The following is a 26,352-nucleotide window of genomic DNA, read 5'->3' on the forward strand; positions in this document are numbered from 1 at the left end:
CGGAGGTGCGCCATGCCCGCCTCGACCCAGCCGCGGCCCGGCGCCGCATGGGCAAAGAGGTCGTCGTCGGCGAAGACGCAGAACTCCTCCTCGCAGGCGGCGTAGAAGTGTAGCAGGGCGGCCGCCTTGCCTCCGATGCCCGACCCCGCCGAATGCCCCGGCGGTCGGTGCGAGACGGCCGACCAGTTTGTGGCCGACATGCCCATTGCGGCCACCATGGGGAGGAGGCGCCACGCCCAGTGGCTCTCCTGCCGGGAGGAGTGTAGCCGCTGCAGCTCGACGCGCTCCTCCCGGTCCCAGAGGCGGACGCGCGTGGTGGCGTTTGCGCGTCGGCCGCCGCACGCGGACGCCAGCTTGCCCGGCGCGCTTGGCTGCCGGATGTCGACCAGCAGGTGCCTCCTGGCTAGGCGCGGGCCGAGGGAGGAGATGAGCTGCACCCACAGCTTGTCCTGGTACGGCACGTGCAGGTTCTGCGTGGTGGTGAGCGCCTGCAACGCAAACCGTGGCATATCCCGCGGCTGGCAGGAGCAGGAATTGCACGGAGCGACGGACGCACGATCAGAAGGAGCGCGAACTGAACTTGCAGCTTGAACGCAGCGTGAAGATCGGGGGACAAACAGGCTGCATAATAGGATCGCTCGCCGTTTTCTTTCCCCCGTCATGATGCAGGGTTTTGTTTGTTTTGATTGGGAGTCGAATTCCAACCCCTGCCTAGACGAGTACAGCTAAAGAGTACCCGGGGCTCCCTCCCTGTGGGGGCCCGTGAACATCTTTAGCTTGTGAGCCAGGAAAAGGGTTGGTCGAATTCGACGGTTTGATATTTATTCATATTTATTCGTGCTATGCGTCCTACATGTACATTGAGAGAGATTTTTGAAAACCAACAAGAAATCACGACTCACACAGTGATTTGGGCTCGGCAGCTTGTTAGCCCTCAGCCGAAGCTGGGGCCGGTCCCGTAGCCGAGAGAGCCCGCGCCGATGAGTTCGACGCGGTCGGGGGGCCCTGCGGAGAGGCCAGCGAGATGGCGATCGCTATACTTCATGGTGCCCTCGGTGGGGCGGCTGACAAGCCAGAGGTCGATACTCTGGACGACCCATAGGATGCCACGAATAAATGCCTGAAGGAGAGGGAGGCGAGGCCAGAGGCAGGCGCTCAGGTGCTCTCGGCACTCGGGTGATCTCACTTTGGTGGCTGAAGGACCCGATGGTCCTGTCACATCCGTGTTCCGAGCCGTCTCTCTATATTGACCACCGCCACGTCGCGACCGTCACCATCCGTTTTAGAAGCCGTCCGTCGGGTCGTCTGCGCCTGGTCTCTTGACGGAGATTTTTAGCAATACCTTAAAGAGAGGTTACAGGCGCGGGGTAAGATCCGTTCGTTCAATACCAAACAACTCTAACACTCACTGCGTTTTGTCTCTTTCTTGTGGAATCGCGTGCGGCCCGAGTCAGGCCCGGCAGCACTTGGAGCACTTGGAAAGAAAGAAAGAAAGAAAACGGACAACCCAAGGCGCAAGGGAGGGATGGGAGGACGGCACGCCGCCACCACACAGGGATTTTAAGGAGAGGGGTGTGGTGCGCTAGCCGTCGCCCACCCTTGGGCACTTTGCACTTGGACGTCCGCCTCTTCCTCTCTCTCTTCGCAGTCTCTCGCCGATTCTGGCTGCAACCTTCATGCCACCTCGCGGTCGTCCCACTCTCGTCGTTCTCTCCCTTGTCGCTTCTTCTTCTTGGAGCACTTGGAAAAAAGAAAGAAAGAAAACGGACAACCCAAGGGAGGGATGGGAGGACGGCACGCCGCCACGCTGGCTTCCTTTTCTTTCGTGGCGCTCGTTCAACTGGCTGCTAGGCCGCTAGCTGCGCTCGCTGCGCTCGCTCTCGTCGCTCTCGCTCGCTCTCTGGCACAATGCCTCTCGCTCAGGTAAAGCCCGCCGCCGCGCAGCGCGGCACGGTGGAGCAGACGTACCAGAAGCTGACGCAGCGCGAGCACATCCTGCAGCGCCCTGACACCTACGTCGGCTCGGTCGAGGCCGTCACCCAGGATGGGTGGGTCTTCGACGCCGCCGCCGGCCGGATGGCGCAGCGCAAGCTGACGTACGTGCCCGGCCTGTACAAGATCTTCGACGAGATCCTTGTCAACGCGGCGGACAACAAGCAGCGCGACACGTCCATGTCCGAGATCCGCGTCGAGATCGACGCCGCCGCCGGCCGCATCTCCGTGCAGAACAACGGCAAGGGCGTCCCGGTTGTCATGCACCAGGAGCACGGCATCTACGTGCCGGAGCTCATCTTCGGGCACCTGCTCACCTCGTCCAACTACAACGACAACCAGAAGAAGGTGACCGGCGGCCGCAACGGCTACGGCGCCAAGCTCGCCAACATCTTCTCCTCGGAGTTTGTCGTCGAGACCTCCGACTCGGCCGAGGCTCGCGCCGCCTCAATGCCCGCCGCGCGTGGCCGCCCCGCCGCGCCACGACGCCCGTGCGACGAACCACCGCGCCTGCCACCCACGCGCGTGGCGCCGCGCTCGCAGCCCGGCCCCGCACTCTGTCCGCCGACTGCCCTCGCTGAGGCCGGCGCGCGGCCCCACAGGGCAAGCGCTTCAAGATGAAGTGGAGCGACAACATGACGGCGCAGTCCAAGCCGGAGATCAAGGCGGCGGCCAAGGAGGACTTCACCAAGATCAGCTGGGTCCCCGACCTCGCCAAGTTTGGCATGTCCGCCATGGACGAGGACATCGTCGCTCTGATGGAGCGGTGCGCCGCCGCGCTACCCGCCTGCCGCCCACCTGCCGCCCCCGCCCGCCGACCGGCAGCCAGCCCACACCTCTCCTTGCGGCGCCCGTCCCCGCCGCGGCGGACCGCGGCCGCTCGCAATCGCCGTCGCCCCCGCCGGCCGACCGCGCCGCGCCTGCCCTTGCCCCTTTTCGCGTGAGCAGGCGCGCGTACGACATGGCGGGCTGCACGCACTCGTCGGTCAAGGTGTACCTGAACGGGAAGAAGCTGCCGGTGGCGGACTTCAAGTCGTACGTCGACCTCTTCCTCGGGCCCAAGCAGGCGGCGGACGCCGTGCCGCGCGTCTTCGAGAAGGTTGGCGACCGGTGGGAGGTTGCGGTGGCCGCATCCGAGGATGGGTTTGCGCAGGTCTCCTTTGTCAACTCGATCGCCACGAGCAAGGGAGGGACGCACGTCAACCACGTGGCGGACCAGGTGGTGGACCGCGTCCTCGAGCACCTCAAGAAGAAGCACAAGGGGCTCGAGAAGGCGCCGAACCTCCCCCTCCGGACCACCGACTCTTCCGCAGCCACTGACCCCGCCGCGGCACCGACCCCGGCCCCTGTGCGGCCCCTACTGCCGGCAGGTGCTCAAGCCGAACCACGTCAAGGGGCACCTTCGCGTCTTCATCAACTGCCTCATCGAGAACCCCGCCTTCGACTCGCAGACCAAGGAGAACATGACGCTGAAGCAGTCCGCCTTCGGCTCAAAGTGCCACTCACCGCCGCCGCCCCTCACCCCGCTTCACCGCCGCCACTCACCGTCGGCCACCCCTCGCCGCTACCGCCGCTCCTGACCGCCGCCTCTCGCGCCCCTCACCTCGCAACCACTCTCTGTCGCCGCCGCCCCCCTATCCGCCGCGGCCATTGCCGACCCGGCGCGCATCCCGGCAGGTGCCAGCCGTCGGACAAGTTCTTCAAGGACGCGCTCAACTGCGGCGTCCTCGAGTCGATCCTCTCCTTCGCGCAGTCGAAGCAGTCCAAGGACCTCAAGAAGACGGACGGCACCAAGAAGTCGCGCCTGACGGGCATCCCAAAGCTCGACGACGCCAACGAGGCGGGCGGCCGCAACGGCTCGAAGTGCGCGGACCACTCCCCTCTGCCGGCCGAGAGAGTTGGAGGCCTCGACCCCTGAGCCTCTCCCTCGACTCTCCCCGCCGCTGCGGAAACAGGTGCACGCTCATCATCACCGAGGGTGACTCGGCCAAGGCGCTCGCCGTCGCGGGCCTGTCGATTGTCGGGCGCGCGACCGCCTGCAAGGGGTGCGCCCGACACCCGCACACCGGCTGCCGGACGGTGGATAGGCGCGACCACTACGGCGTCTTCCCGCTCCGCGGCAAGCTGCTCAACGTGCGCGACGCGGCGCACTCGACCATCATGGTGAGCGGGGAGGCTCCGGGCGGCGCCGGAGGCGGGGGGGCGCAGTGTCCGTGACGCGCCCGCATCGCCACCGCCGTAGGCCAACAAGGAGATCTCTGAGCTCAAGCAGATCCTCGGCCTGCAGCAGGGCAAGAGCTACGACGACGAGGCGTCGCTCAAGTCGCTGCGCTACGGCGAGCGGCGGGGCGGCGACTTGGCCGCCCCTCACCCGTTTCGCGCACCCCTCACCCCGTGCCCGCCGTGCGCAGGCAAGCTGATGATCATGACGGACCAGGACCACGACGGCTCGCACATCAAGGGCCTCGTGATCAACTTCCTGCACTGCTACTGGCCCGCGCTGCTGCAGAAGCGCGCAGCCCCCGCGCGCGTCGCTGCTCGGCGCCCCACCCCCGCCCCTGAGCCTCGCTGTGGCACGGGCGTAGGCACGACTTTCTGCGCGAGTTCGTGACGCCCATCGTCAAGGCGTCCAAGGGCCGGCAGGCGATCGCCTTCTTCACGCTCAAGGAGTACGAGAACTGGCGCGAGGAGCAGGGCGCCGCCGCGAGCGGCTGGCAGATCAAGTACTACAAGGGGCTCGGCACCTCCTCTGCGGCGGAGGCCAAGGCGTATTTCTCCGACCTCGACCTGCACGAGCTCTCCTTCAAGTGGACGGGCGACGCCGACCGTGAGGGCATCGTGCGCGCATTCTCAAAGTCGATGGCCGACGCGCGCAAGGAGTGGCTCCGCGGGTGCGAGACATCGCACCGCCGTGCGACGACCTCGCACCGCCGCCCCCGCCCCACAGCTCCGGATCTGGCGCGCCGACCGACCGAGCCCCCACCCCCAAGGTACGATGCGGACGCGTATGTCGACCACTCCCAGTCGCACCTCACGTACCACGACTTTGTCGACCGCGAGCTCATCCACTTCTCGAACGCGGACAACATGCGCTCCATCCCGTCCTTCGTCGACGGCCTCAAGCCCGGCCAGCGCAAGATCCTCTTCGCCTGCTTCCGCCGCGGCAAGTCGATGCTCAAGCAGGCGGCCGGACGGATTCCCTCACCGCCGGGACACACGCGCCTCCCCACACGCGCTGACTCCTCCTCCCCTCCCCCCGCCCCCGCGCCCGCAGGAGGTCAAGGTGGCGCAGCTCGCCGGCTACGTCGCCGAGCACTCGGCGCGCCCGAGCACGCGCCGAGACCCGCCTCTCTCTCTCCCCTCCTCACGCCCGGCCGGCGCCGCTCCCCGCAGGCCTACCACCACGGCGAGGCCTCTCTCGGTGGCACCATCGTCGGCATGGCGCAGACCTTCGTCGGCTCGAACAACATTGCGCTGCTGCACGGCGCGGGCCAGTTTGGCACGCGGCTCATGGGCGGCAAGGACGCCGCCTCGCCCCGTTACATCTTTTGCAAGCTGCCGCAGCTGACGCGCCTCATCTTCCACCCGCACGACGACGCCCTCCTCGAGTACCTCGAGGTGCAGCCGCTCCCGCCATCCTCGCCCCCTCGCCCTCTCCCCTTCTCCCAAGCCCCTGACCCCGCCTATCCCCTTCTCCCACGCTCCCCCTGGCCCCGCCTCCCCGCCAGCCAGCCGCTGCCCCTGCCAGCCACCCTGCCAGCCGCCTGACCAGCTCGCCGCCGCCGCCCTGACCGCCCTCCGCCGTCGCCGCCAGGACGACGGCCAGCGCATCGAGCCGCGCTACTACATGCCGATCCTCCCCATGGTGCTCGTCAACGGCGCGGACGGCATCGGCACCGGATGGTCGTCCTCGGTGCCGAACTTCAACCCGCGCGACATCGTCGCCAACCTCCGCCGGCTGATGGCTGGCGAGGAGCCCGAGCCGATGACGCCGTGGTACCGTGGCTTTGCCGGCACCGTCACGCCGGCGGACCAGAAGGGCTCGTACTCGACGTACGGCTCCATCGCAAAGGCGGGACGAGCACAGCCTCCGCGCGATTGAGCGCCGCCCGCCCACTCACGGATCGGCGCACCGGTCCGTAGGCGGACGAGCGCACGCTCCGCATCTCGGAGCTGCCGGTGCGCAAGTGGACGCAGGACTACAAGGAGACGGTCCTCGAGCCGATGATGAGCGACCGCGCCGACGGCGCCGCCAAGTCGGCCGAGCTCGCGGGCGCCCTCGCCGAGCTGCGCGAGAACCACACCGACACGACCGTCTCCTTCACGCTCAAGTTCGCCTCCGACGCGGCGGCGGCGGCGGCGAACAAGGTCGGGCTGCACAAGGCGCTCAAGCTGTCGTCGTCCATCTCGACGTCCAACATGACGCTCTTCGACGCGCAGGGGCGCATCCAGAAGTACGAGGCGGTCGAGGCGGTGCTGCGCGACTTTTACGCGCTGCGCCTCTCGTTTTACGAGAAGCGGAAGCTGCATTTGCAGGACAAGCTGACGGGCGAGTGGTCCAAGCTCGACAACCGGATGCGTTTCGTGCTCGCCGTCATCTCGGGCGAGCTCAAGATCGCCAACCGCAAGAAGGCGGACCTCGTCGCCGAGCTCGCGCAGAAGGGGTATGCGCCCTTCGAGCCGGCGCCAAAGCGCGCGGCCGCCGGCGACGACGGCGAGGAGGAGGCGGCGGGCGAGGCGGAAGGCGGCGCGTCGGCGTCGGCGCGCGGGTACGACTACCTGCTCTCGATGCCGCTGTGGAGCCTCACGCGCGAGCGCGTCGAGCAGCTGCGCGGCGAGTGCACGGCCAAGGAGGCGGAGCTGCAGACGCTGCTCGCCACCTCGCCGCGCCAGCTGTGGGCGGCCGACCTCGACGCCTTCGAGGCGGGGCTCGCGGAGTGGGAGGCGGCGCTCGAGGCGCCCGCCGAGGGTGCGGCCGCCAAGGCGCGCAAGGGCGGCGCTAAGGGCGGCCGCAAGAAGAAGGCGTACGATTCGGACGTCGAGATGGAGTCGGACTCGGACTACGAGGACAAGCCAAAGAAGAAGAAGGCGCCGCCCAAGCGCAAGGCGCCCGCGGCGGCGGCGGCGCCCGAGCCCGTCTTCTCCGAGGAGGTCGCACCGCCGGCCGCGCCGCTCGTGCAGAAGGAGCGCAAGGTCGCCAAGCCCAAGGGCGCGCCGAAGGCGGCGCCGTCGGCCGCCGCGGACGCGCCGCCCGTCGAGGAGAAGGAGGAGGAGCCGCTCTCTCTGATGGAGCGGCTGGCGCGCAAGGCGGCGGCGGCGTCGCACGGCACGAACTGGTCCGCAATGATCGAGGACGCGCAGCCCGACAAGCCGGCGCGCAAGCTGGGCGCGGCCAAGCCCGCCGCCTCCAAGCCGGCGGCGGCCAAGCGGCCCGCAAAGAAGGCTGCCGCCGTCGCCGACAGCGACGAGGAGTCCGAGTTTGACGGCTCCGACGCGAGCGACGCGGGCCCGGCGGCGCCGGCGGCACCCCGCGCCGCGCCGCGCCGGGCGGCCGCCGCCGCCGCGAAGAAGTACGCGGCGCCGTCGGACGATGACTCGGACGGCAGCGAGGACGCCTCGGAGAACGAGTCGGAGCCGTCCGCCTCGCCGCTGCCCAAGCCAAAGGCGAAGCGGCCGTGCAAGAAGCCGTCGCCGCTGAGCAAGGCGGCGCCGAGCAAAGCGGCGGCGCCGCCGCGCGACGTGCTCGACCTCGACGCCTCCGACGAGAGCGACGCGGAGCCGGTCGCGGCCAAGAAGGCGCCGCCCAAGAAGGCGCCGGCTAAGGCGGCGGCGCCCAAGGCGGCGGCGCCCAAGGCGGCGGCGCCCAAGGCGGCCAAGAAGCCCGCCAAGAAGAAGGCGGCCGACTCGGACGACGACGACTACGCCGCGTCCGACGACGGCGCGCCGTCCAAGCCCGCGCCCGCCCGCGGCGGCGCCCCCCGCCGCGCGGCCGCCGCGGCCGCGGTTAAGAAGTCGATCTACGCGGACGACTCGGACGAGGAGTCCGGCTCGGAGTCTGACTTCATGGACTGAGCCGGCGGCGGCGGCGGCGCGCACGGCGCCAACGGCTCTGCTCTGGCGCGTTGGACGCGCGAGGCGAGCCGGAGCGCCTCGCTTCGCCGACTTGTTGTGGGCTGCGGCCCTCGCAGGGCTGAGCACACGCGGCACTGCACACGGGCGAGACAATCATGCATGCTGATCTTCTGGGATTGTGTACGGTGCTGTGGCGGTCGACGGTGCGCTCACACACTGAACCGGACCGCGTTGTTGTGGATATAGCTGTGACCTGTGTAAGCTGTAACTGTCCCCAGTCTGGGGGTCGCGTCGATGAAAGCCTTCGAGCTTAGGGTACCCCTAGGCTTAAAAGGGTGGGCCCTGGGGCGCCTGCGGCTTAAACGGCTTAAAACCGGCCTAGGCCGGTTTTAAGAGCTGCTGGGCCGCCGATTCCTTAAACGGTCTTAAACGCTTAAACGGTGCGGGAGAGCTCCCGAGGTCGATGGTCCGGGAGGCTCCCGGTAGACGCCGGAGGCCGGGAAGCTGGCTACAGTCAGCTGGCACGCGTCCCCTATGCGAGTATGGCTCCTGCCAGTGCACCAGACCTACAGATGTGTCTTCAGAGGCGGGTTTGTGCCTAATAAAGGCAGAATGGTTGGGTAGTAGGGCTAGAGGGTCGCTCTACACTTAGCCTCTGCAGCGAGCGAGCGCTCAACTTAGCCCCCGCACGGAGCCGGGCTCAGACTTAGACGCTGGAAGGCCGGGGGCCATGAACTTAGACGACACGAGGCCAACTCCGGGTAAAACCTGCAAAAGTCCAGGTTTACCCGAAAAATACCTGGACGCGGTCCCGACCAGCGTATGTCGCGCACGACGCCATATCGCCGTCTCCCAGGGCCAGTGCGCTACTTGCGGCGCGCAACGCCTGCTCAAGTACGCGCACCGTACCATGTGCTGCCGCTATGCGTGCCTTAAGGCGGCTGCGGCGAAGCGGCGGGCGCGGCATGCCGATGGCAGTGCGGACGATGCGGTTGCGATGTGTTCTGCTTCAAGATCGTGGCGGTGCTTGGCATGCACTTCTGCGATCCCAATCAGCTCATCGCAACGAAGCAGCGCAACAAGCTGGCTGCTGCCAACAAGGCCCTATGCTACCTCACGCGCGGATCGTTCAAAGAGGACCAGCATACACAGGCTTCTCTGACATGCGTTTGTTTGAGCTTGAGGCTATTTGTGAGAACTATTTGGCTAGATGTCGCCGAAGTGCGCTCAAGAAGCAGCAACGAGAATCGGAAGAGGAGGATGCTGAGGCGGCGATTGCTGAGCATGAGGAGGATCGATCGCCCGCCGCGCAGGCGAAGAAAATTTGGGCGCGAGCGCCGTATATCGCGTGCCATGGCCGACTTAGCCGGTGTAAGAGGCTCCCGCTGATCTTAGACCGCGTAAGCACTCCAGCGTGGCTAGCCACACTTAGACCCGTTAAGCCGCGAGGCTCAGAACTTAGACTACTACCCAACCAGTAAAGGCAGTATTGGATAAAACGGCGCGGAACCCAGCGACGCGTGCCGGTGAGGCCGATTTTCTTAAACAGACTTAAAAGAGGGACCCCCCGTGCCTGCAATCTCTTAAATGACAATTTGAGCCCCCAAACCTCCTCATTTCCTAAAAGGTCTTAAAACAATCCGGCCCTCAGAACCCTAGGGGTACCCTAAGCCTTCGAGGGGACCCCTACGCCCTAGCTTGTAGCTAGGCTTAAAAGGGTGGGCCCTGGGGCGCCTGCGGCTTAAACAGCTTAAAACGGGCCCGGGCCCATTTTAAGGCTGCCTGGGCCGCCGATTCCTTAAACGCAAAACGGTCTTAAACGCATAGGCTAGTGCCATTTCACTCTGACACGCTAATCTTGAAAACGCCTCCAACGGAGCTCCGTGTTGCTTCCAGCGCCCTCCCCCGCGCTCCCTGCGGCCATGGCCGATGCTCCTAGTATGAGAGGTCATCTGGCTACCGCGAGAGCGACCCAACTCGTCGACATCGTCCGATGGTTGTGCCTCAAAGTCAGCCTCCGGAGGCTATCGTGGGGTCGAGCCGGCAGTAGCCGTGACATGTGGTTCCACCACCCCTCGTAGGCTTTGCCTCTGACCGCCACCGTTCCCAGGCTACCTTATGGGATGGAAAGGAAGGCTGGGCGAGCGTATAGAAGCGTGCTCGACCTCGTCGTGGCAGCCTGCATGGCAGCGCTGGCGGGCGAGATGAGCGTCATGCCACCTGACCCGAGACGGGTCGCAGGCGTCGTACCGAGCGCGTCGAGACCGTGTCCTGATGTGATCTGCACGGGTGAGTCACGTCGGCGTCAAAGGAGCGACGTGCGACCTGTCAGAGCTTGATCTCCGATCTCAGCGGCGTCGAGTCGTCTCCGGCGGCGACAATTCGGTACCTCCCCAGGACGCGCAGAGGCAGCTGCGACCCCGCCAAGTGGACGGGGGCACTCCGCGCCACCTGCCGAGTGCCCCCGTCCACTCGGCGGGGTCACAGCTGCCTCTGGAAGGCACCGAGAGGTACCAAATGGCGCAAATGGTCAAAATCAAAGCTTTGTAACGCGAGCTCTGCCACAGTGAAATGGCACTAGCCATAAACGGTGCGGGAGAGCTCCCGAGGTCGACGACGACGTGCACGATGCTCGATGGTCCGGGAGGCTCCCGGTAGACAGGCCGGGAAGCTGGCTACAGTCAGCTAGCACGCGTCCCCTATGCGAGGTATGGATGGCTCCTGCCAGTGCACCAGACTTACAAATGTGTCTTCAGGGGACAGGGGGAAGTAGGGTATGCGTGAGGTATGAACGTATCGGGGTATCTATTTCCATCTTCGGGGTAGGCAGGTAAATCCTGCTGTTGCGCCAGGTAGGCATACGCTGGTACTTAAAGATACTTCGTAGACGCATAGCTAGACGTATGCTGGTATGGGGAGTTTGAGACGCACATATGGCAGTATGTTGCAACTCGTCTCAAGTACACAGGTAGCGGCGTCACACCCGCAAGTATGGGTACAGGGATACCACTCCTTACGTGGTCCCGCAACCCCCCCAAGTAACCAGGTATCTCGGGGGCGCGCTCCAGTATCTGCAGTATCTGCAGTATCTGCAGTATCTGCAGTATCTGCAGTATCTGCAGTATCTGCAGTATCTGCAGTATCTGCAGTATCTGCGGTATTCTGCAGTATCTGCAGTATCTGCAGTATCTGCAGTATACTGCAGTATCTGCAGTATCTGCAGTATCTGCGGTATTCTGCAATATCTGCAGTATCTGCAGTATCCGCGGTATCCGGGTCGTCTGTGGCAACAGGCGGGTGGGGTGTGGCAGCACCACCCTCGCAGCCCAGATCTGCCGCCGCCGCGCTGGCTCTGCCAGGATGCACTGTACCGGCAGCGGCGGCCAATGCCTGCAAAGTTCAAGCTTGCACTCCTGAGCGCGTGTGTCGCCGCGACCCACCAGGTGACGCAATCATGTCTGCACGCAACCGTGGCTCACGTCTCGTCGGCACCGTCCCTGAGTGCGTCCCGCCTTGGTTGGCGACACACACTCGACGAGGACAGTCCGGCCGACGGGAACGTGTCGCGCGCCGGCGACGGTTGCGGCAGGGTGGTTGTGTGTACGAAGCGCCGCTTCGACGAAGCGAGGTTGGCAGGCGCCCCTCACGAGCCCCGCAAGACATGCCACACGCCCCTCGCAAGCGAGGTTAGTAGGCGCCCCTCGCGAGACTCGCAAGAGATGCCACACCCCCCTCGTAATAGTGCATATTCTGCTTTTGGCAGCTGTTCCACCGAGGCTGTGGGGTGCCGCAGCCGCTGTTGTATAGCGCAATTGGCACCCACCCGTATCTGCAGTATCTGCAGTATCTGCAGTATCTGCAGTATCTGCAGTATCTGCAGTATCTGCAGTATCCGCGTACAAGCGGCGAAGTCTGTGGTATTGAAGTATGCATGCTTCGCCATACATACTTCGACACTTGTGTGTGGGAGGTATGGCAGTATTGTGCCGCCCCTCTTGCAGTATTGCAGTACGAGGAGGCCGGACGCCGGTATCCGGGTACCGGGCGCACTGGGCACTGCTACAGCACTCAGCAGTACGGATACCTGGCCCTACCTACCACAGTGTGAGTCCTTGTCAGGTATGGCAGTATGGCGCTGACTTCCTAATGTACCCCAGTATAACCAGCCATTCGTGCCGTACGGATACTTTATACCCTACTTACCCTTGTCCCCTCAGAGGCGGGTTTGAGCCTACTAACAGCAGTATTGGACAATTGGAGAAAACGGCGCGGAACCCAGCGACGCATGCCGGCGAGGCCGATTTTCTTAAACGGTCTTAAAAGAGGGACCCCCCGTGCCTGCAATCTCTTAAATGGCAAGTTAAGCCCCCAAACCTCCTCGTTTCTTAAAAGGTCTTAAAAAAAGGTAAAATCCGGCCCTCAGAACCCTACCTAAAAACCCAGCAGAACCCTAGGGGTCCCCTAAGATGAAAGCCGTATGGCCGCTCATGGGCCTCTCGCAATCTTACATCTTAGCAAAAATCCTTAGGAAACCTTACTCGAGTAGGCAGCGTACCAGTAGCATCTCGGGACTCGGCCATCTCTGTGAAGCCGTACGACATAACTCGTAAGTCGCTAGCACCCGCGCCTCGCGCGCTCGCGATCTCTTTTTGTTTTTCAGTGCACATGTATGTAGCTCTTACCACTTACGAACATTACAAGGGATTTTGAGTCTCCGCGGCGGCCGTCTCGGTTTTCTCACTTCCGGAGCGAAGGGTCGAGGCACTCACCGAAGGCTGCTCGAGTTGGTGAGGGTCTTGATTTCCGCGAAGGGTCGAGCCGCCAGCCACTAATACGTTTGGTGCCGATGGCCCGCCACGCCCGCAACTGCGCCCTCGCGGCCCTCCTCGCATCCTTCGCGGGCGCCACCAGCTTCGCTTCGCGCCGCCAACTGCTTTTCCGGGCCGCTGCCGGCTCCGCCCTCGCCAGCGCTCCCGCCGCGTCGCTCGCTGCTGAGAGCTGGCAGCAGCGCGCCGGCCTGGCGCCGCCCGACCGCGAGCCGCTGCAGGCCAAATGGCTCGAGCGCGTGCGCATCCTGCTCCAGGATGAGGCGGACGCCGTCCAGTACGGCGGCAAGGAGGGGCTCGCGCCGGGCGGGCCTCCCGCCGCCGTGCCGGCGCTGCTGCTAATCCCGGTCGTGCGGATGCAGAAGACGCTGCGGTCGCTCGAGCCGGCGCTGAGCACGCCGTCCGAGTGGCCGCGAATCCTCGGCGTCGTGACTGACGAGCCGTTCGAGACGGTTGCGCTCAAGCGGGCCTTCAACGCGTACAGCGACAACATCTACTACGCTTCGGGCAGCCCAGAGGCGAACGCGTACCTGCTCGGCGGCTCGACGCCGTCGTCCAAGCAGACGACGCAGTACCTGCTGCGCAACGAGGTGCTCGCGCAGCTCGCCGAGCTGCGAGACGAGCTGAAATACCAGCAGGGGCTGCCCCGCGAACGGCAAGAGGCAGAGGTGGCGGCCGAGGCGCTGCAAAAGTGCCTGAAGGCGTTTGACGAGTATATACGCCTCGCACCGACCGAGGAGCGCAGCCTCGCCCTCGATGCGGTGTACGGCGATGGCACGGCCAAGGCCATGCTGGCGGGGACGAAGGAGTGACCCTTTGAGCCGTGTTGTCTGTTGCGTGTGGGCCGGACACTGAGCGTATTGAGGTCCAAAATTCATCAGGTCCCCGCCCGTGCGATCTGTGTCCAGGGTTCTTTTAGCGTGCTCGACGCGTGGCACACGCTGGCACGGCTTTTGTGTTTTGACGCACGACGACACGTGTGTGCGGGCCCCTCGAGTTGTGGCCCGTGCGCGTGCGTTAAATTTTCGTTTGTGATGTTATGTGATGAGCGCGCGCACAGGTCAGCACAGCCTCTCGCCACTCGCGCGTCACGCTCGCTGTATATACAGTATGTACACCCGAGTGCCGAGCTCATGTCAGTGAGACTATGCCGCTCCCAATCTGCCCGTCCTCCGCTCCAGCTCCGCGTCCCACGCCTCCCTCGATGGGTCGTGGGCCTCCGCCTGCTCGAGCACGTCCTTCGCCGTCGTGTAGACCACATCGTCCCGTGCCGCCTCGTGCTCTCGCCCGCGCGCCCGCAGCCGCCTCGCCGCGCGCATCCCGCGCGCGATCCGCTCGCCGTGCGGCGGCACGAACGGCAGTGGCGCCTCCGCGGCGAGGACTTGCTCTGCCAGCCTCCTCCTCCGCCGGTTGCGGCCGCGCGCCGCCCAATTATCGCGGAAGAGGCGGACGCGCCGCGCCGCCGGCAGCAGCAGCCACGCCAGCCCGTTGGTGAGGATGCCACCGTACACGAAGTTGACCACAGTCAGCGCCGCAGCGCCGCCCGCACCGCGCCGCAAGTACAGCTGCAGCGGGCCGAGGAGGCCGCCGAGGACGACGGCCGCACACAAGTTTGCGCAGGCGACGGCGTACACCTTGCGCTGCAGCGCGGCCGAGGCGCCGGTGGCGAAGGGTCGCACCCCCTCCTCCCAGTAGTCGGAGCGGTCGGCGCTCGGTCCGGAGAGGCGGCGGAGCACCGAGCCGGCCCCGCGCACGACCGGCGCGGTCGTGGGGTAGAGGCCGTAGCTGGCGTCCCTGCCGGCGGTGGCGAGCAGGTCAGGGAAGCAGTAGACGACCTGCGAGGGCTCCGAGAGGGATGAGGGCTCGAGGCTCGAGGCAAGGGAGCCTCCTCCGGTCCGGGGAAGGCGCAGACCTCGCCCTCGTCCGTGGCGACGGGCCGGCCGTCGAAGCGGAGCAGGATCGGGAGGAGCGACGGCTCGACCTCCGTCAGCCATGAAGAGGCGGACTCTGCTCCCCATGAGGAGCCGCCCGAGCGGCTTCCGCGCACGGAAGCCCGCGGGGGGTCGAGCAGAAAGGGCCGCAGCTGCGCGGCGCACACCGCGCCTCGGCTGGCGCGGATGCAGCGCGCGACGGCGGCGAGCTGAGCCTCGCGCCGCTGCGCCGCCACGCGCGCCCGGCCGTCGCCAAACATAAAGGCGAAGCACGCCAGCGCGAGGCTCTGCTCGAGCTGCCGCGCCTCTCCGTCCGAGGCAGCTTCTGCGCCCTCTCCGCCAGCCCTTGCGCCCTCTCCGCCCGCGTCGAAAGGGCCTCCGCCTGTAAGCCGCTGCTCTCCGACGACGGCGTGACGAAGCGCACGAAACTCGTGCCTCAGGCTCACGCGCTGCGCGTGACCGCTGCCGCGTGCGAGGAGCGGGCGCAGCGCACAGACAGACGCGAGCAGCATCAGCCCGATGCATGCCTTCCCCGCCGTCTCTGCTTGAGCGAGCGGCTGCTGGCTCTCGCGTCGTCGAGCGCGCCGCAGGACGTCGCGCGGAAACGCGTAGACGAGGTGGCCCTTCTGGGACACCTCCATGCTTCCAAGCTCTGCCGACAGAAGAGCGAGCTGCGAGCGTGCACTCGCGATGCTGCCACCACTCTCGACCGCAACATCGGAGGCGGTGACACGGAGAAGGCGATCCGGAGTCGCTGTGCCGCAGCGCGAGACGAGCGCCGCGGTGGCGGACAAGCCAGCATTGGTGAGCGCTCGTGCGTGGGCATGCGTCGAGAGTAGAACGCTGATCAACATCTGCCTGGCGCGACCGCTCCAGCGATCGCCCGGGCTTCACACACGAGAAAAAAATGCTAAAAATCTCTCTCTCACACGACCTCGTGACGCCTCCTGCAATTTCCTCAACCCAGCCAAGACCTTTTTTCATCGCCCTCCTCTTCGCACGGGGTGGAAAATACTTACAACACGCCCAACCCATCGCTTTTGGGAGGCAAGCGCGTCTGTTGCAGCTTCCCAAAATGAAGAAAACGCGCGCGCGCGAGCCAGGCGGCACAGTAGTGAGCGCTCCGCGCTCCGCCACCAACCCAGCGTCCGGGTGCACAATGCCCAGCCGATCCGAGTTCGCGCTCGTCGCCGTCTCCGTGTACGCGCTCGCCCTCACCTTGCGGCACGCGCAGCTGTCCGGTCCACTCAACTCTCTTTGCACGCGCGACTTCGTCGAGCCCGCTGCCAGCGGCACTTGCCTGTGCGGAGAGAAAGAGTTCTGCTTGTGCACGCCAAGCCTCGCAGCGGACGTGATCATTGAGCTCGAGGACAGCGTCGGCACCGTGCGCCACGTTGTCTTCATTGAACGCAAGGACGGTCGCGGCTTGGCGATGGTCGGAGGCTTCGTGAAGGTCGGTGAGAGCGCAGAGGCTGCAGCGGCGCGCGAGGCGGCCGAGGAGACCGGCCTCGAGGTGACGCAGCTGCAGCAGTGGTGTATGTTTAGCGAACCACGGCGAGATCCGCGCCGGCACACTGCTGCGCTGGTTTTCGTGGGCAGGGCGCGGGGCACACCACGCAGCGGCGACGACGCGAAGGGCATCCGCGTGGTCTCGACCAGCGATCTGCAGCGAGCGCCGCCGAAATTCGCCTTCGACCACGGCCAGATCGTCGCAGCCTTCGTCGCGCGCCACCACCCGCTCGAAGCGCACGCGGGCTGGCGGCGGCGGAATCATCGCTCGAGCGGCGGCTCCGCTGCCGACGCGGCTTACGATGGGTCGTGTAGAGTCTAGAGATCAAATGCAATGCTAACTATCCCTGCGTGATTTCTCGACACAATCACGTCTCTCCTCTGCCACTGAACTCGAGGTGGCAAGAAGGCCCTCTGAGGGGCGTGTCCGCTTGCACACGTGTCTCTGTCTGTATGAGGCCTTGCGTCTCATCCTATCCGGCCGCGCGCCGTGCGCACCAAAGATGGTGCTTCGGCCCTCACGGCTTCGGCCTCTGCTCACCCCGGCGGCCACGTCATTTGCCGCCCCCCAAGGATGTGGACGTGCAAATGGTACACAGACTGCGCGCCGTGCTTTCCGTTGTTGATTACCAGTCGGTAGCCGTCGTCATCCAATCCGAGACCCTTCGCAACCTTGGCGGCGGTCGCCATCAGGTGCCCAATCAGCGGCTCGTCGTCCTCGCACACGTCCTGCGGCGGGCAGAAAGTTTCGGCTCGGCGTTACGAGCGGCGCCTCTACTGCTGCCGCCTCCACCGCCATCACAGCCACCGTCGCCCAACACTCACGAGGCGCCGTGAGGTGCCCCGCAGCCGTGCGCCTGGATCATCGCGATCGGCTTCTTGGGGATGACCAACACGTGCACCGGCGCCTGCGGCGCCACGTCGTGGAACGCCAGCACCTGAAGGCGGTCAGGAGCAGCTCAACCGCCGCCAAACCACCACTGCGGACGGGTCACAAACGACGGCGCTCGGCCCACCGTGTCGTCCTCGTACGCAATCTTGGCCGGGATCTCCTTCCGGATGATCTGCGGCGGCGGGAGTCAGGAGTCAGCGCAAGCGCCACCGCGATGAGCAGTCGCGTGCATATATCGCACCTTTCCAAAGATGGTGTCGCCACCGGGCGCTGCGGTCTGAGCCTTTGCGACCTCACTCATGCTGCTGCACTGCGATCGGGAAGCTGCTATAGCTGGTACCGCGACCAGCGGGTAGGCGCGGAAGCGCAAGCTTGCGAGTGCGGTGTGTGCAGCCAGCGCGATCATGCACTCCCAGTGAAAAAAGAAAAACCCCGTTCCTTCCCAGCTCTCACGCCGCGCGTAGGGCCCTTAGGGGCCTAGAGAACACAACCCCGTCTTCCTTTTCTCCCAGTAAGCATGAAGTACGTACGTACTAAAACGGAAAGCGAAGTCTGTGACACGCTGGCACGCAAATGCGATATGGAGACGGCCGATGCGGCAGAGGGGCGGGCAGGGCAGCTGGAGGAGATGTTGGCCAGCAATGCATTGGCGATGGAGACAGCCGAAGCGGCAGAGGGGCGTGCAGGCCAGCTGGACGAGATGTTGGAGAAGGTCGGCGAGCCGTTCAGCCCTGGTACGGCCAATGAGAGCCAGGTGGGAGGCATCACGCGTGCTCTCCCGCGCGACAGCGTCTACGGCAATGCGATACTCCTTTGGCTCAACGCGCTTCCAGAGACGCGCGCCACCGACTTCTTCCTACACGGCAACGGCGCATTGCCACTGCTCCTCTCCTACCTCATCCAGACAACGCTCGCTGCCTACCTGATGCAGTCGGTCGTCGAGGCGGAGGCGCTGGACGCGAGCTGTAGCAACGGGAGCCCGCTCCTCCGCGCCGTCGCGACGTGTACCTTTGCGTTGCTAGGGCTGCGCGACCTGGTCGAGTCGTACGAGATACACCTGTGGCTGGGCGAGTTTCGCACTGTCCCGGCCATGGAACTGCTGCGCTTTCAAAGGTGCTCAAATGGCGTCAGAGGCGTACACGTACACACTCACCTCCGTGCAGTCGGCTTGGCCCAAACTGTGGGTAGGTACCTTGACCGGCATCCACGCGCGCTTGCGCAGTACGGCTCAGGAGCCGCGGTCACGCGGCCTGTCAGCGGCATTACGGCAAGGGAGCGCGCCGCCTTTTACGTGTGCATCATCGGCGGCAAGGTTGCTGTCGCGCTCCTCGTCCTGCTCTCCGGCAGTGGGCGCCGGCTCTTCGAACCGGGGGGGCGAGCTCGGCGCACCCTCACGGATGACACCCCGCCGCAGGCTCGTGCTGCGCTCTCCGTCCAACCACGACCTCATCCTCAACGCAGTGGCCGCTGGATTTGTGATGGAGCAGGACGAGCTCGTCTTCGCACTCTGTGTGAGCCACACCGCGCAAGCGTACGGCTCCAACTGCCCACTGATCGGGCTGCACGCTGCACGCGTCGCGCGTTATAGCGCTTCGAGGCTCAAGCTCTTTGACCGATGGGCGTGGGTGAGCGTCGCCCTGCTCTCGGCCGTCGTGGGCATCACGACTGGGCTGTGGTGTGGGACTGGATAAAATACTCGTTTGCGTGTGATGCTGGCGTTGTAATCCGCGGGGCGCTCAGACGCGAGACACAGGGCGTTCCCCACGCCCACCCCCGCTCTCTCCCGCTCTCGCGTCTCGGCCTCTCCGTCCTCGCGCGCGGGGCCTCAAACCCTCGATCGCCCGCCTCTCCGTCCTGCGGGCCGCTGCGCCTGCGCGAGCGCTGTCAGCCTGTCAGCGGTCGCTGCGTGCGCCTCCGTGCGGCCTCGTGCTCGAGATGCACGATGTGTTATTGCCACACACCCGTCCCCCTTGGGCCAGGTACCAATTTTGTCGAATTTATTTCAAAATCTGCAGGCGCGGAGCGCCTGCGAAAATTTTGAAGAAATTTGCGGTCGGGCCTGATTTTCATCAAGATCTTTCAAATTTGCGGTGTGGAGTTGGGGGGTGGGTTAGGTTAGGGTTATTAGGGTTAGAGGGTTAGGGTTAGGGTTAGGGTTAGGGTTAGGGTCAGGGTTAGTCTGGTTGTGTCTGTATATGCCAGCGTTGCAGGGTTCTGCGCTGGGATCTGGCCCCACAGCGCCGACGACTAAGACTCAGCCCCACACGCTGACCTAGGGTTAGGGTTAGGGTTAGGGTTAGGGTTAGGGTTAGGGTTAGGGTTAGTCTTCTTGTGTTTGTATGCCAGCGTTGCAGAGTTCTGCGCTGGGATCTGGCCCCAGCGCCGACGAGTAAGACTCAGCACCGCACGCCGCTGCCTGAGCTGACCCCACCAATCGCCGCCTCAGGGCGCCAGCCACCTCTTACACGCGGCCGGCGCCCTCTCGCGGCAAAAGGGTCGAGCGAGCGGGCAGAGTCGCGATGTCTGCGCACCCGCGTGCCGATGGGCGGCACACGCAACCGAGAGAGGCCCTGTCGCGCCGCCAGTAGCGTTCTCCGCACTCCCCACGCCACCAATTGCCGCCTCAGGACGCCAGCCACCTCTTACACGCGGCCGGCGCCCTCTCGCGGCAAAAGGGTCGAGCGAGCGGGCAGAGTCGCGCGATGTCTGCGCACCCGCGTGCCGATGGGCGGCACACGCAACCGAGAGAGGCCCTGTCACGCCGCCAGTAGCGTTCCGCACTCCCCACGCCACCAATTGCCGCCTCAGGGCGCCAGCCACCTCTTACACGCGGCCGGCGCCCTCTCGCGGCAAAAGGGTCGAGCGAGCGGGCAGAGTCGCGCGATGTCTGCGCACCCGCGTGCCGATGGGCGGCACACGCAACCGAGAGAGGCCCTGTCACGCCGCCAGTAGCGTTCTCCGCACTCCCCACGCCACCAATTGCCGCCTCAGGGCGCCAGCCACCTCCTTACACGATTACACGCGGCCGGCGCCTTCTCGCGGCAAAAGGGTCGAGCGAGCGGGCAGAGTCGCGCGATGTCTGCGCACCCGCGTGCCGATGGGCGGCACACGCAACCGAGAGAGGCCCTGTCACGCCGCCAGTAGCGTTCCGCACTCCCCACGCCACCAATTGCCGCCTCAGGGCGCCAGCCACCTCTTACACCCGGCCGGCGCCCTCTCGCGGCAAAAGGGTCGAGCGAGCGGGCAGAGTCGCGATGTCCCTGCGCACCTGGGTGTTCGCCGCCTATATGCTCTATCCTGTGCCAAGACGGACACATTTTGACAATCAAAATCTACCTCAAAATTTGCGGCCGCCCCTCGAAATTAACTGCGCCGCCTCGCGCGCAAATTCGCGCGCGGCAGCGTCGACCGCACGGCCTACTCGCCCAAGTACTCGCTCTCTTTTATGTCCCACCATGCAGAGCGCATCTCTCTCTCTGTTGTGCGAGGCGTGAACCGCGCCATTCGCTCTCACCTGGCAACCCTGTCTGCACGTCTCGCGCGCGCGTGAACAGGGCAATCGGGCCAAGACTAAGGCTGCAGGCGTCGGCCCCGGGTGCTGCGAGGGCGCTCCCGTTGAGGTGTCCATCTTATGTGCAGTGGGGCTAACACTGTAGCGCGTCGGCAGGATCCCCAAAACCGTCGTAAACCCCCCAAAATTGAAGTCGACCGCCCAAAGCTGTCCCCCCCCGCAAACTTTAACCCTCCATAAACATCATTTTGCAGGGGCTCCAGGCCCCAAATGACGTGTGAGTGTTAGAGTTGTTTGGTATTGAGGCCCGCCGCCTAAACATGGGCTGCAAGGCGCGCGGGCAACCCGGCCAACCCTTCGACCACAAGAACGGCCACGGCTACGTCAAGGCGCATCGCGGTTTCTACCACGACGCGATCTTTGTCAAGCGCAACAACTTCAACCTGCTGCTCCACGAGACGTTCGGCGGCGGCTTCTCGCCCACCGCCGTTCTCAAGCTGCGCCGCCTCGCGCGCAAAGTCGCGCGCGGCAGCGTCGACCGCACGGCCTACTCGCCCAAGTACTCGCTTTCTTTTATGTCCCACCATGCAGAGCGCATCTCTCTCTCTGTTGTGCGAGGCGTGAACCGCGCCATTCGCTCTCACCTGGCAACCCTGTCTGCACGTCTCGCGCGCGCGTGAACAGGGCTCCAGGCCCCAAATGACGTGTGAGTGTTAGAGTTGTTTGGTATTGAACCCCCCAAAATTGAAGTCGACCGCCCAAAGCTGTCCCCCCCCGCAAACTTTAAACCTCCATAAACATCATTTTGCAGGGGCTCCAGGCCCCAAATGACGTGTGAGTGTTAGAGTTGTTTGGTATTGTCACTGATAGCGTCGCAAGCAGCGACGCCACTGTCACCGGGCACAGCGCTGCCGCCTTGAAAGGTCGGTTCGAGTCGAGTCGCACACTGCACACCTTCCGCAGCGCCCAGATCGTGTCGTACCAGTCCGGGTCGTACTGCGGCGCCATCACGCGCCAAACTCGCGAGTAACCGCTGAGCCCGTCGAGGAAGGTCTTCACGTACGCCATGCCGTAGTACCGCTCCCCTGCCTCCGCGCCCTTGGTGTGCTTCGCCTTCCTCCCCTTCGCTGCAAACGATGCTGTCCCGTCCACATGGTCGCACACAAACCCTCCCAACGGCACCAGCCTGTTCGCCACCATCGCCAGGTACAGAGCCACCAGCCGCGGGTCGATAGCTGTCCCTGCGCCCTCGCTTCCGTCGAGCGGCGGGTTGTGCCGCCATCCGCACGGGTAAAAGCACTGCACAAACGTCGCAAATGTCGCCAGCCACGCCGTGTGCTGGCGGTAGTTTGATGCCGCCCTCGCCACGATCGCCTTGCGACCCTGCTCCACCGCCACGTCATCCAGCAGCGCCTTGTGCTCCGCAGTCACTGTGTTGCCGTCGGCGCCGTCTCTCCTCGCCATCTTGACGACGGAGTCCGTCATCTTCTCCAAACCCGCCGCCAAATCGGCAGCAGTGCCAGCCCCGGCAGCCGTCTTTCGCTCCTTTCGTCGAGCCACAACGTATTTGTCCGGACCGTCGAGGCGGGCATCGAACACTCGTTCGAGCATCGTGGACGACGCCCTCACCGGCGCCCCCGCGTCGTCGTTGGCTTTGTTCGCCGCCTTGTCTGCTGCCACCTTCCGCAAATCGAGCTGCGCCCGCACTGCCGCCATCGCGTTCGTCGCCTGCGAGGCGACCTTCGCCACCTTGGCCTTCCTCTCCCGCTCTGCCGCCGCCTTCCGGTCCTCGCGGCGGTCCGCCAGCGGGTTGTCTCCGGCGTCAGCAGCCACGATCATGGCCGTGACACCCTCGCCTGCCATGCCGAATCTCGGCCGATTGACGCGCGTCCCAAAAGTCGCCAAAAGTGGCGGCGCGTCGCAATCACCCGCCCGCCGTCCCGGCGGTCCCGCAGCTCGCGCACATCTCCCTCTTAACCCACCTGTAACATCACATTAAGGTATTGCTAAAAATCGAAATTTGCTGATCAAAATTTGTGCGGTGGCCCGGATCGAAACCTGTACTTTGGCCAACGTCCCCCGATATAAACCCATGCTATACGGCTATTTTTTATATATATACGAGTGGGCTCGGGCGGGGATTTTAGCCAATGTGCGAGGTCCGAGGAGCTGAGATGTCGTGCATATAGTCTTAGCGCGACTCTCTGTCTACTCTCTGAATCTCCTCTCTGACCGTGACGACACTCTCGATTGTGGGACCTGTCCGATCAACCCGCAGCCCTAGAGAGGCCGTTCGCGCCTCTTGGCTCCCGAGCCGGCCGCCTTGCCCTCTTTGCGCACGCCTTTGCGCTTGACGGCAGAGACGAGCGCTGCGAGAGTCCCGTCGCCCCCGCCGCCCCCGCCGCCCGGCGGCTGACGGCGGGGCGCAACCGCCGCCGCCTCGCGCCCCTCGGTGTGCCTGCGCGAGATCTCGGAGAGGAGCGCCTCCGAGGCGTGCGTGCGCACGAAGCGCGGGTCGTTCGGGTCGACGGCGTAGTCCGCCGACGAGAAGAGCCGGCTGAAGCGCGCGTCGTCCATGTCGAGCTTGAAGCCGTCGTCCGATGGACCCGCGCCGCCTCCCGCCTTCGCCCTCCGGCCCTTGGCGCCCTTCTTCTGCTTGAGCTCGAGCCGCCGCACGTCGTACCCCTTGCGTGCGCCGCCGCCCCCGCCACCCTCCTCGTCGCCGCCGTCCATCATCAAGAGCTCTAGCTCGGCGTTCGCCTTGCCGCCCCCCTCGGAGCGCCCTCCCGCGCCCTCCTCCTCAGCGGCCGCGCCTCGCTTCTTCTTGCCCCGCCGCCGCTCCTTGCGCTCCCCGCTCGATGCCGAGGATGCATTCGCCGGCCGCTTCTTCGACGCGCGTGGCGGCGGCGCCTCAGCCTCGCCGACGTCGTCATCGCTGAAGGCGGCGTCTCCGCCTCCTCCGCCGCCGCCAGCCTCGTCGTCGCTAAAGGCGCTCTCGAAGAACGCGTCCCCCTCCACAGCGCCGCTGGCGCCACCGCCGCCGCCCTCTTCGTCGCCCTCCTCGTCGCTCTCCTCGCCGCTGCCCTCCGCGCCGCTCTCGTCGGCCGCCGCCGCAGCGGCCTCCTTGCGCGCCCGCCGCTTCTCGCGCATCTTGCGCTGCTGCGCCTGCCACACCGTCTCCTCGGCCGCCTCGCCGTCGCCGCCGCGCCCGCCGCGCTTGCCCTGCTTGCCGCCCGGCGCGGTGAAAGTCGCCTCCATCCCCATGTCGGCGTCTTCGACGTCGGCGGCTCCACCCGTTCGGAGCAGCTCGCCGAGCCGCTTCGCCGAGCCGCGCTTCGGCGGCGGCGCGGCGCCTTCGAACTCGAAGTCCGCCTCACCGTCCGAGTCGGAGGAGGAGGCGAGGAAGGCGGCGTAGTCCTGGGGAGGCGGTGGGCGGTGAGTGAGTCACACCGTCGGCAGGCGAGGGAACAGCGTAGTCCAGCCTTGCCCATCGCATCTCGGAGAATCTCGTGAATCTAAGTGAATCTCGAAGAGTCTCGGCGGATCTCGGCGAATCTCGCGCCTGCTCGCGCAGCTCGCCCTTGGTGAAGTCTCGCTTCATCACCTGGGTCCGCTCCGACTCATCCGCGTCCCAAGACAGCTGCACCTGCGGGGCGCACCAGGGACAGGTCAGGGACAGGTCATGAGCAGGCAGACCATGTGCACGCCATGGAGTGGACTCGTCACTCGTCATGGACAGGTCATGGACAGGTCATGGATGGACAGGTCATGGACAGGTCATGGACAGGTCATGGACAGGTCACGGACAGGTCACGGACAGGTCATGGACAGGTCATGGATGGACAGGTCATGTCACGGACTCGTGTGCGACAGCCGCACCTTCGACTGCTGCAGCGCGGAGCTCGAGAAAGACGGCGCGCTGTACCGGGGCGGCAGCGTGGTCGCGGCGTCGCGCGGCGTGCGCTCAAAGCTCATCTCGTCGGGGATGAAGCGCAGGTCGAGCGACATCGCCTACCCGCTCACGCACCGCTCGTGAACTCGTCGGCCGATGGCGCGCGCGGCTCGAGGCTCGCTGCAGCAAAGCTTCGCCGAGTACTCGAACTCGGCGCCGTCGCACTCGGCGTAGAGGTGCTCCGCCGTGGCCACGCTGTCGCAGACTACCACGCCGTAGTAGTAGCGGAAGCGAGACAGCTCGTACCGCCGCAGCTTCTCGTTGTCCGCCTCGGCGCCGTCCGCCTCTTCGCCCTCCTCGCCCCCGCCGGCCTGCTGCTGCTGCTGCCAGACGCCTGCCGGGCCACTCACATCCTCGCGAGCCTACAGACGTGCCGCGAAGGTGTCAGGAACGGGCCTCTTGGCGTGAACGGTGGGGCGCGTGGCCGGTAAGGCAGTGTCTTCGGAAGAGTCTCGCGCCTGCTGCTCCGCCCCAAAGTCAGAGAGGTAGACCGAGACAGAGCGGATGGCGCCGCCCGCGGGCTCGAACGACTTGAGGACGGCGAGCAGGTCGACCGCGCGCACCTGGTCCCAGTTGAGGTTGCACACCGCCAGCCGTCGTGTCCCCTCCGACACGCGCGGCACCGCCTCCGCCTGATCGAGGTACTCCACCAGCGCCGCCTGCTCCTCTTCGCCGCCCGCCTCCTCGTCCGAGGTCGCCTCCTCGGTCATGTCAGACAGGTTGCCATCCTCCTCGCCCTCCTCGCCGGAGGTCGCCGCCGCCGCCGCCGCCGCCGCCGCCGCCTCCGCGGCAGCAGCAGCAGCCGCCTTGCCAGCCTTCTTCTTACTCGCCTTTGCTGCAGGCCGCCGCGCCTCCGCCGAGACCTGGCCGACGTCAGCCGAGCCTGCGGCTGGATCCTCTTCGTCCAGCTCGTAAAGCCGGTCGAGGCCACCCGCCTGCGCCTTCTTTGCGCCGCGCCCGTACTTGTCTGCTCCGCCGACGGCAAAGCGCTCGTCGGTGAACATCGTGGCAAAGCGCCTGTCGACCTTGACCTTGCGCTCGCGCTTTGGCGCGCGCTTGAAGCGCGGGTCACTGTGCAACCGCGCGAAGCGAGGGTCCGTGGACGCCATGGGTCAGTGAGTGCACCGCGAGTGTGCGTTCAGGCGGCCCTCGTGGCCGGCGGCGGCAGTGGATTTCTTTTAGCAAGCCCAAGTGCCAATCGAACGAAGAGTTAAAATCGCTCCAAGGCAGTCTTTCCTTCTTTCTTTACAACCACACACTCTCTCTACGACTACACGAAGGTCTCACACTGGCACACCAAAATCACGGTCACCGCAAGAACACCAAAGTAACACAAAAACAAACTATCCCCACCCGCATGGAAACGGCTAGCTCCGCTCGTAACCTCGTAAGCTCTGTGCGAAGGCCGAAGCCGGCGTTTCGTTCATCCCTTACCGCTAGCCCATGCCCGTGAGCACTCGCGCGTGTGCTAGGCGGCGTCAATGCACAGCCCCAGTGGCGGGGGTGGCGCATGGCCATGACGCGGCAGAGGAGTGGTGGCATAATGAGTCGCCTGCTGGGGGCTCAGGCCCCGCGCGCAGCCTCGGAAGGCCGCGCATTAGCTGGAGGCGCCCTCCTCGAGATAGTCGGAGCTGCTGTCGTTGCCAGACTCCTCCGCGACAAAGTTC

The 26,352-nt window shown here is 65.4% G+C and overlaps 7 protein-coding genes across 7 annotated transcripts; 3 read left to right on the top strand and 4 right to left on the bottom strand.

The window, feature by feature from the left end:
- Positions 1-1,840: 1,840 nt before the first annotated feature.
- EMIHUDRAFT_458166 (hypothetical protein) lies at positions 1,841-8,332 on the top strand (the record flags this gene model as incomplete). Its single annotated transcript, XM_005774841.1, has 16 exons — positions 1,841-2,427; positions 2,595-2,758; positions 2,941-3,211; positions 3,363-3,487; positions 3,670-3,855; positions 3,948-4,155; positions 4,235-4,522; positions 4,597-4,883; positions 4,983-5,100; positions 5,267-5,296; positions 5,386-5,610; positions 5,807-6,064; positions 6,136-7,029; positions 7,144-7,185; positions 7,300-7,469; positions 8,311-8,332. The coding sequence occupies exons 1-16, from the start codon at positions 1,909-1,911 to the stop codon at positions 8,330-8,332; spliced, it is 3,807 nt and encodes a 1,268-aa protein (XP_005774898.1). The 5' UTR covers positions 1,841-1,908.
- A 4,909-nt stretch (positions 8,333-13,241) lies between these two features.
- On the top strand, positions 13,242-13,781 carry EMIHUDRAFT_368378 (hypothetical protein). The gene has a single exon (XM_005774842.1). The coding sequence runs from the start codon at positions 13,247-13,249 to the stop codon at positions 13,700-13,702; it is 456 nt and encodes a 151-aa protein (XP_005774899.1). The 5' UTR covers positions 13,242-13,246; the 3' UTR covers positions 13,703-13,781.
- Positions 13,782-14,035: 254 nt separating this feature from the next.
- EMIHUDRAFT_458167 (hypothetical protein) lies at positions 14,036-15,805 on the bottom strand (the record flags this gene model as incomplete). Its single annotated transcript, XM_005774843.1, has 3 exons — positions 14,036-14,725; positions 14,803-15,679; positions 15,756-15,805. 3 exons carry the CDS (start codon positions 15,803-15,805, stop codon positions 14,036-14,038), a joined length of 1,617 nt encoding a protein of 538 aa, XP_005774900.1.
- Positions 15,806-16,154: 349 nt separating this feature from the next.
- Positions 16,155-16,556, top strand: EMIHUDRAFT_48008 (hypothetical protein; the record flags this gene model as incomplete). Its single annotated transcript, XM_005774844.1, has 1 exon — positions 16,155-16,556. A coding segment is annotated over one exon (402 nt), but the record flags the coding sequence as incomplete, so codon positions are not given.
- A 78-nt stretch (positions 16,557-16,634) lies between these two features.
- On the bottom strand, positions 16,635-17,610 carry EMIHUDRAFT_444281 (hypothetical protein). Its single transcript, XM_005774845.1, has 4 exons — positions 17,464-17,610; positions 17,347-17,394; positions 17,188-17,268; positions 16,635-17,059 (listed from the first exon to the last, which is right to left on the bottom strand). The coding sequence occupies exons 1-4, from the start codon at positions 17,521-17,523 to the stop codon at positions 16,868-16,870; spliced, it is 381 nt and encodes a 126-aa protein (XP_005774902.1). The 5' UTR covers positions 17,524-17,610; the 3' UTR covers positions 16,635-16,867.
- Positions 17,611-23,013: 5,403 nt separating this feature from the next.
- EMIHUDRAFT_240345 (hypothetical protein) lies at positions 23,014-24,708 on the bottom strand (the record flags this gene model as incomplete). The annotated part of the gene is made up of 5 exons (XM_005774846.1): positions 23,014-23,082; positions 23,239-23,574; positions 24,013-24,150; positions 24,338-24,379; positions 24,613-24,708. 5 exons carry the CDS (start codon positions 24,706-24,708, stop codon positions 23,014-23,016), a joined length of 681 nt encoding a protein of 226 aa, XP_005774903.1.
- Positions 24,709-24,744: 36 nt separating this feature from the next.
- EMIHUDRAFT_240346 (hypothetical protein) lies at positions 24,745-25,794 on the bottom strand (the record flags this gene model as incomplete). The annotated part of the gene is made up of 3 exons (XM_005774847.1): positions 24,745-25,047; positions 25,177-25,416; positions 25,549-25,794. 3 exons carry the CDS (start codon positions 25,792-25,794, stop codon positions 24,745-24,747), a joined length of 789 nt encoding a protein of 262 aa, XP_005774904.1.
- Between the last annotated feature and the right edge of the window lie 558 nt (positions 25,795-26,352).

This window comes from Emiliania huxleyi (assembly GCF_000372725.1).
Source record: "Emiliania huxleyi CCMP1516 unplaced genomic scaffold EMIHUscaffold_306, whole genome shotgun sequence".
NCBI classification, from domain to species: domain Eukaryota; phylum Haptophyta; order Isochrysidales; family Noelaerhabdaceae; genus Emiliania; species Emiliania huxleyi.

Coding starts and splice junctions, on each gene's coding strand:
- EMIHUDRAFT_444281 (XM_005774845.1), bottom strand. CDS start 17,523: ATGAGTGAGGTCGCAAAGGCTCAGACCGCAGCGCCCGGTGGCGACACC. Junction 17,269..17,346: donor TTGCGTACGAGGACGACACG/GTGGGCCGAGCG, acceptor GACCGCCTTCAG/GTGCTGGCGTTCCACGACGT. Junction 17,060..17,187: donor AGCCGATCGCGATGATCCAG/GCGCACGGCTGC, acceptor TGCCCGCCGCAG/GACGTGTGCGAGGACGACGA.
- EMIHUDRAFT_368378 (XM_005774842.1), top strand. CDS start 13,247: ATGCAGAAGACGCTGCGGTCGCTCGAGCCGGCGCTGAGCACGCCGTCC.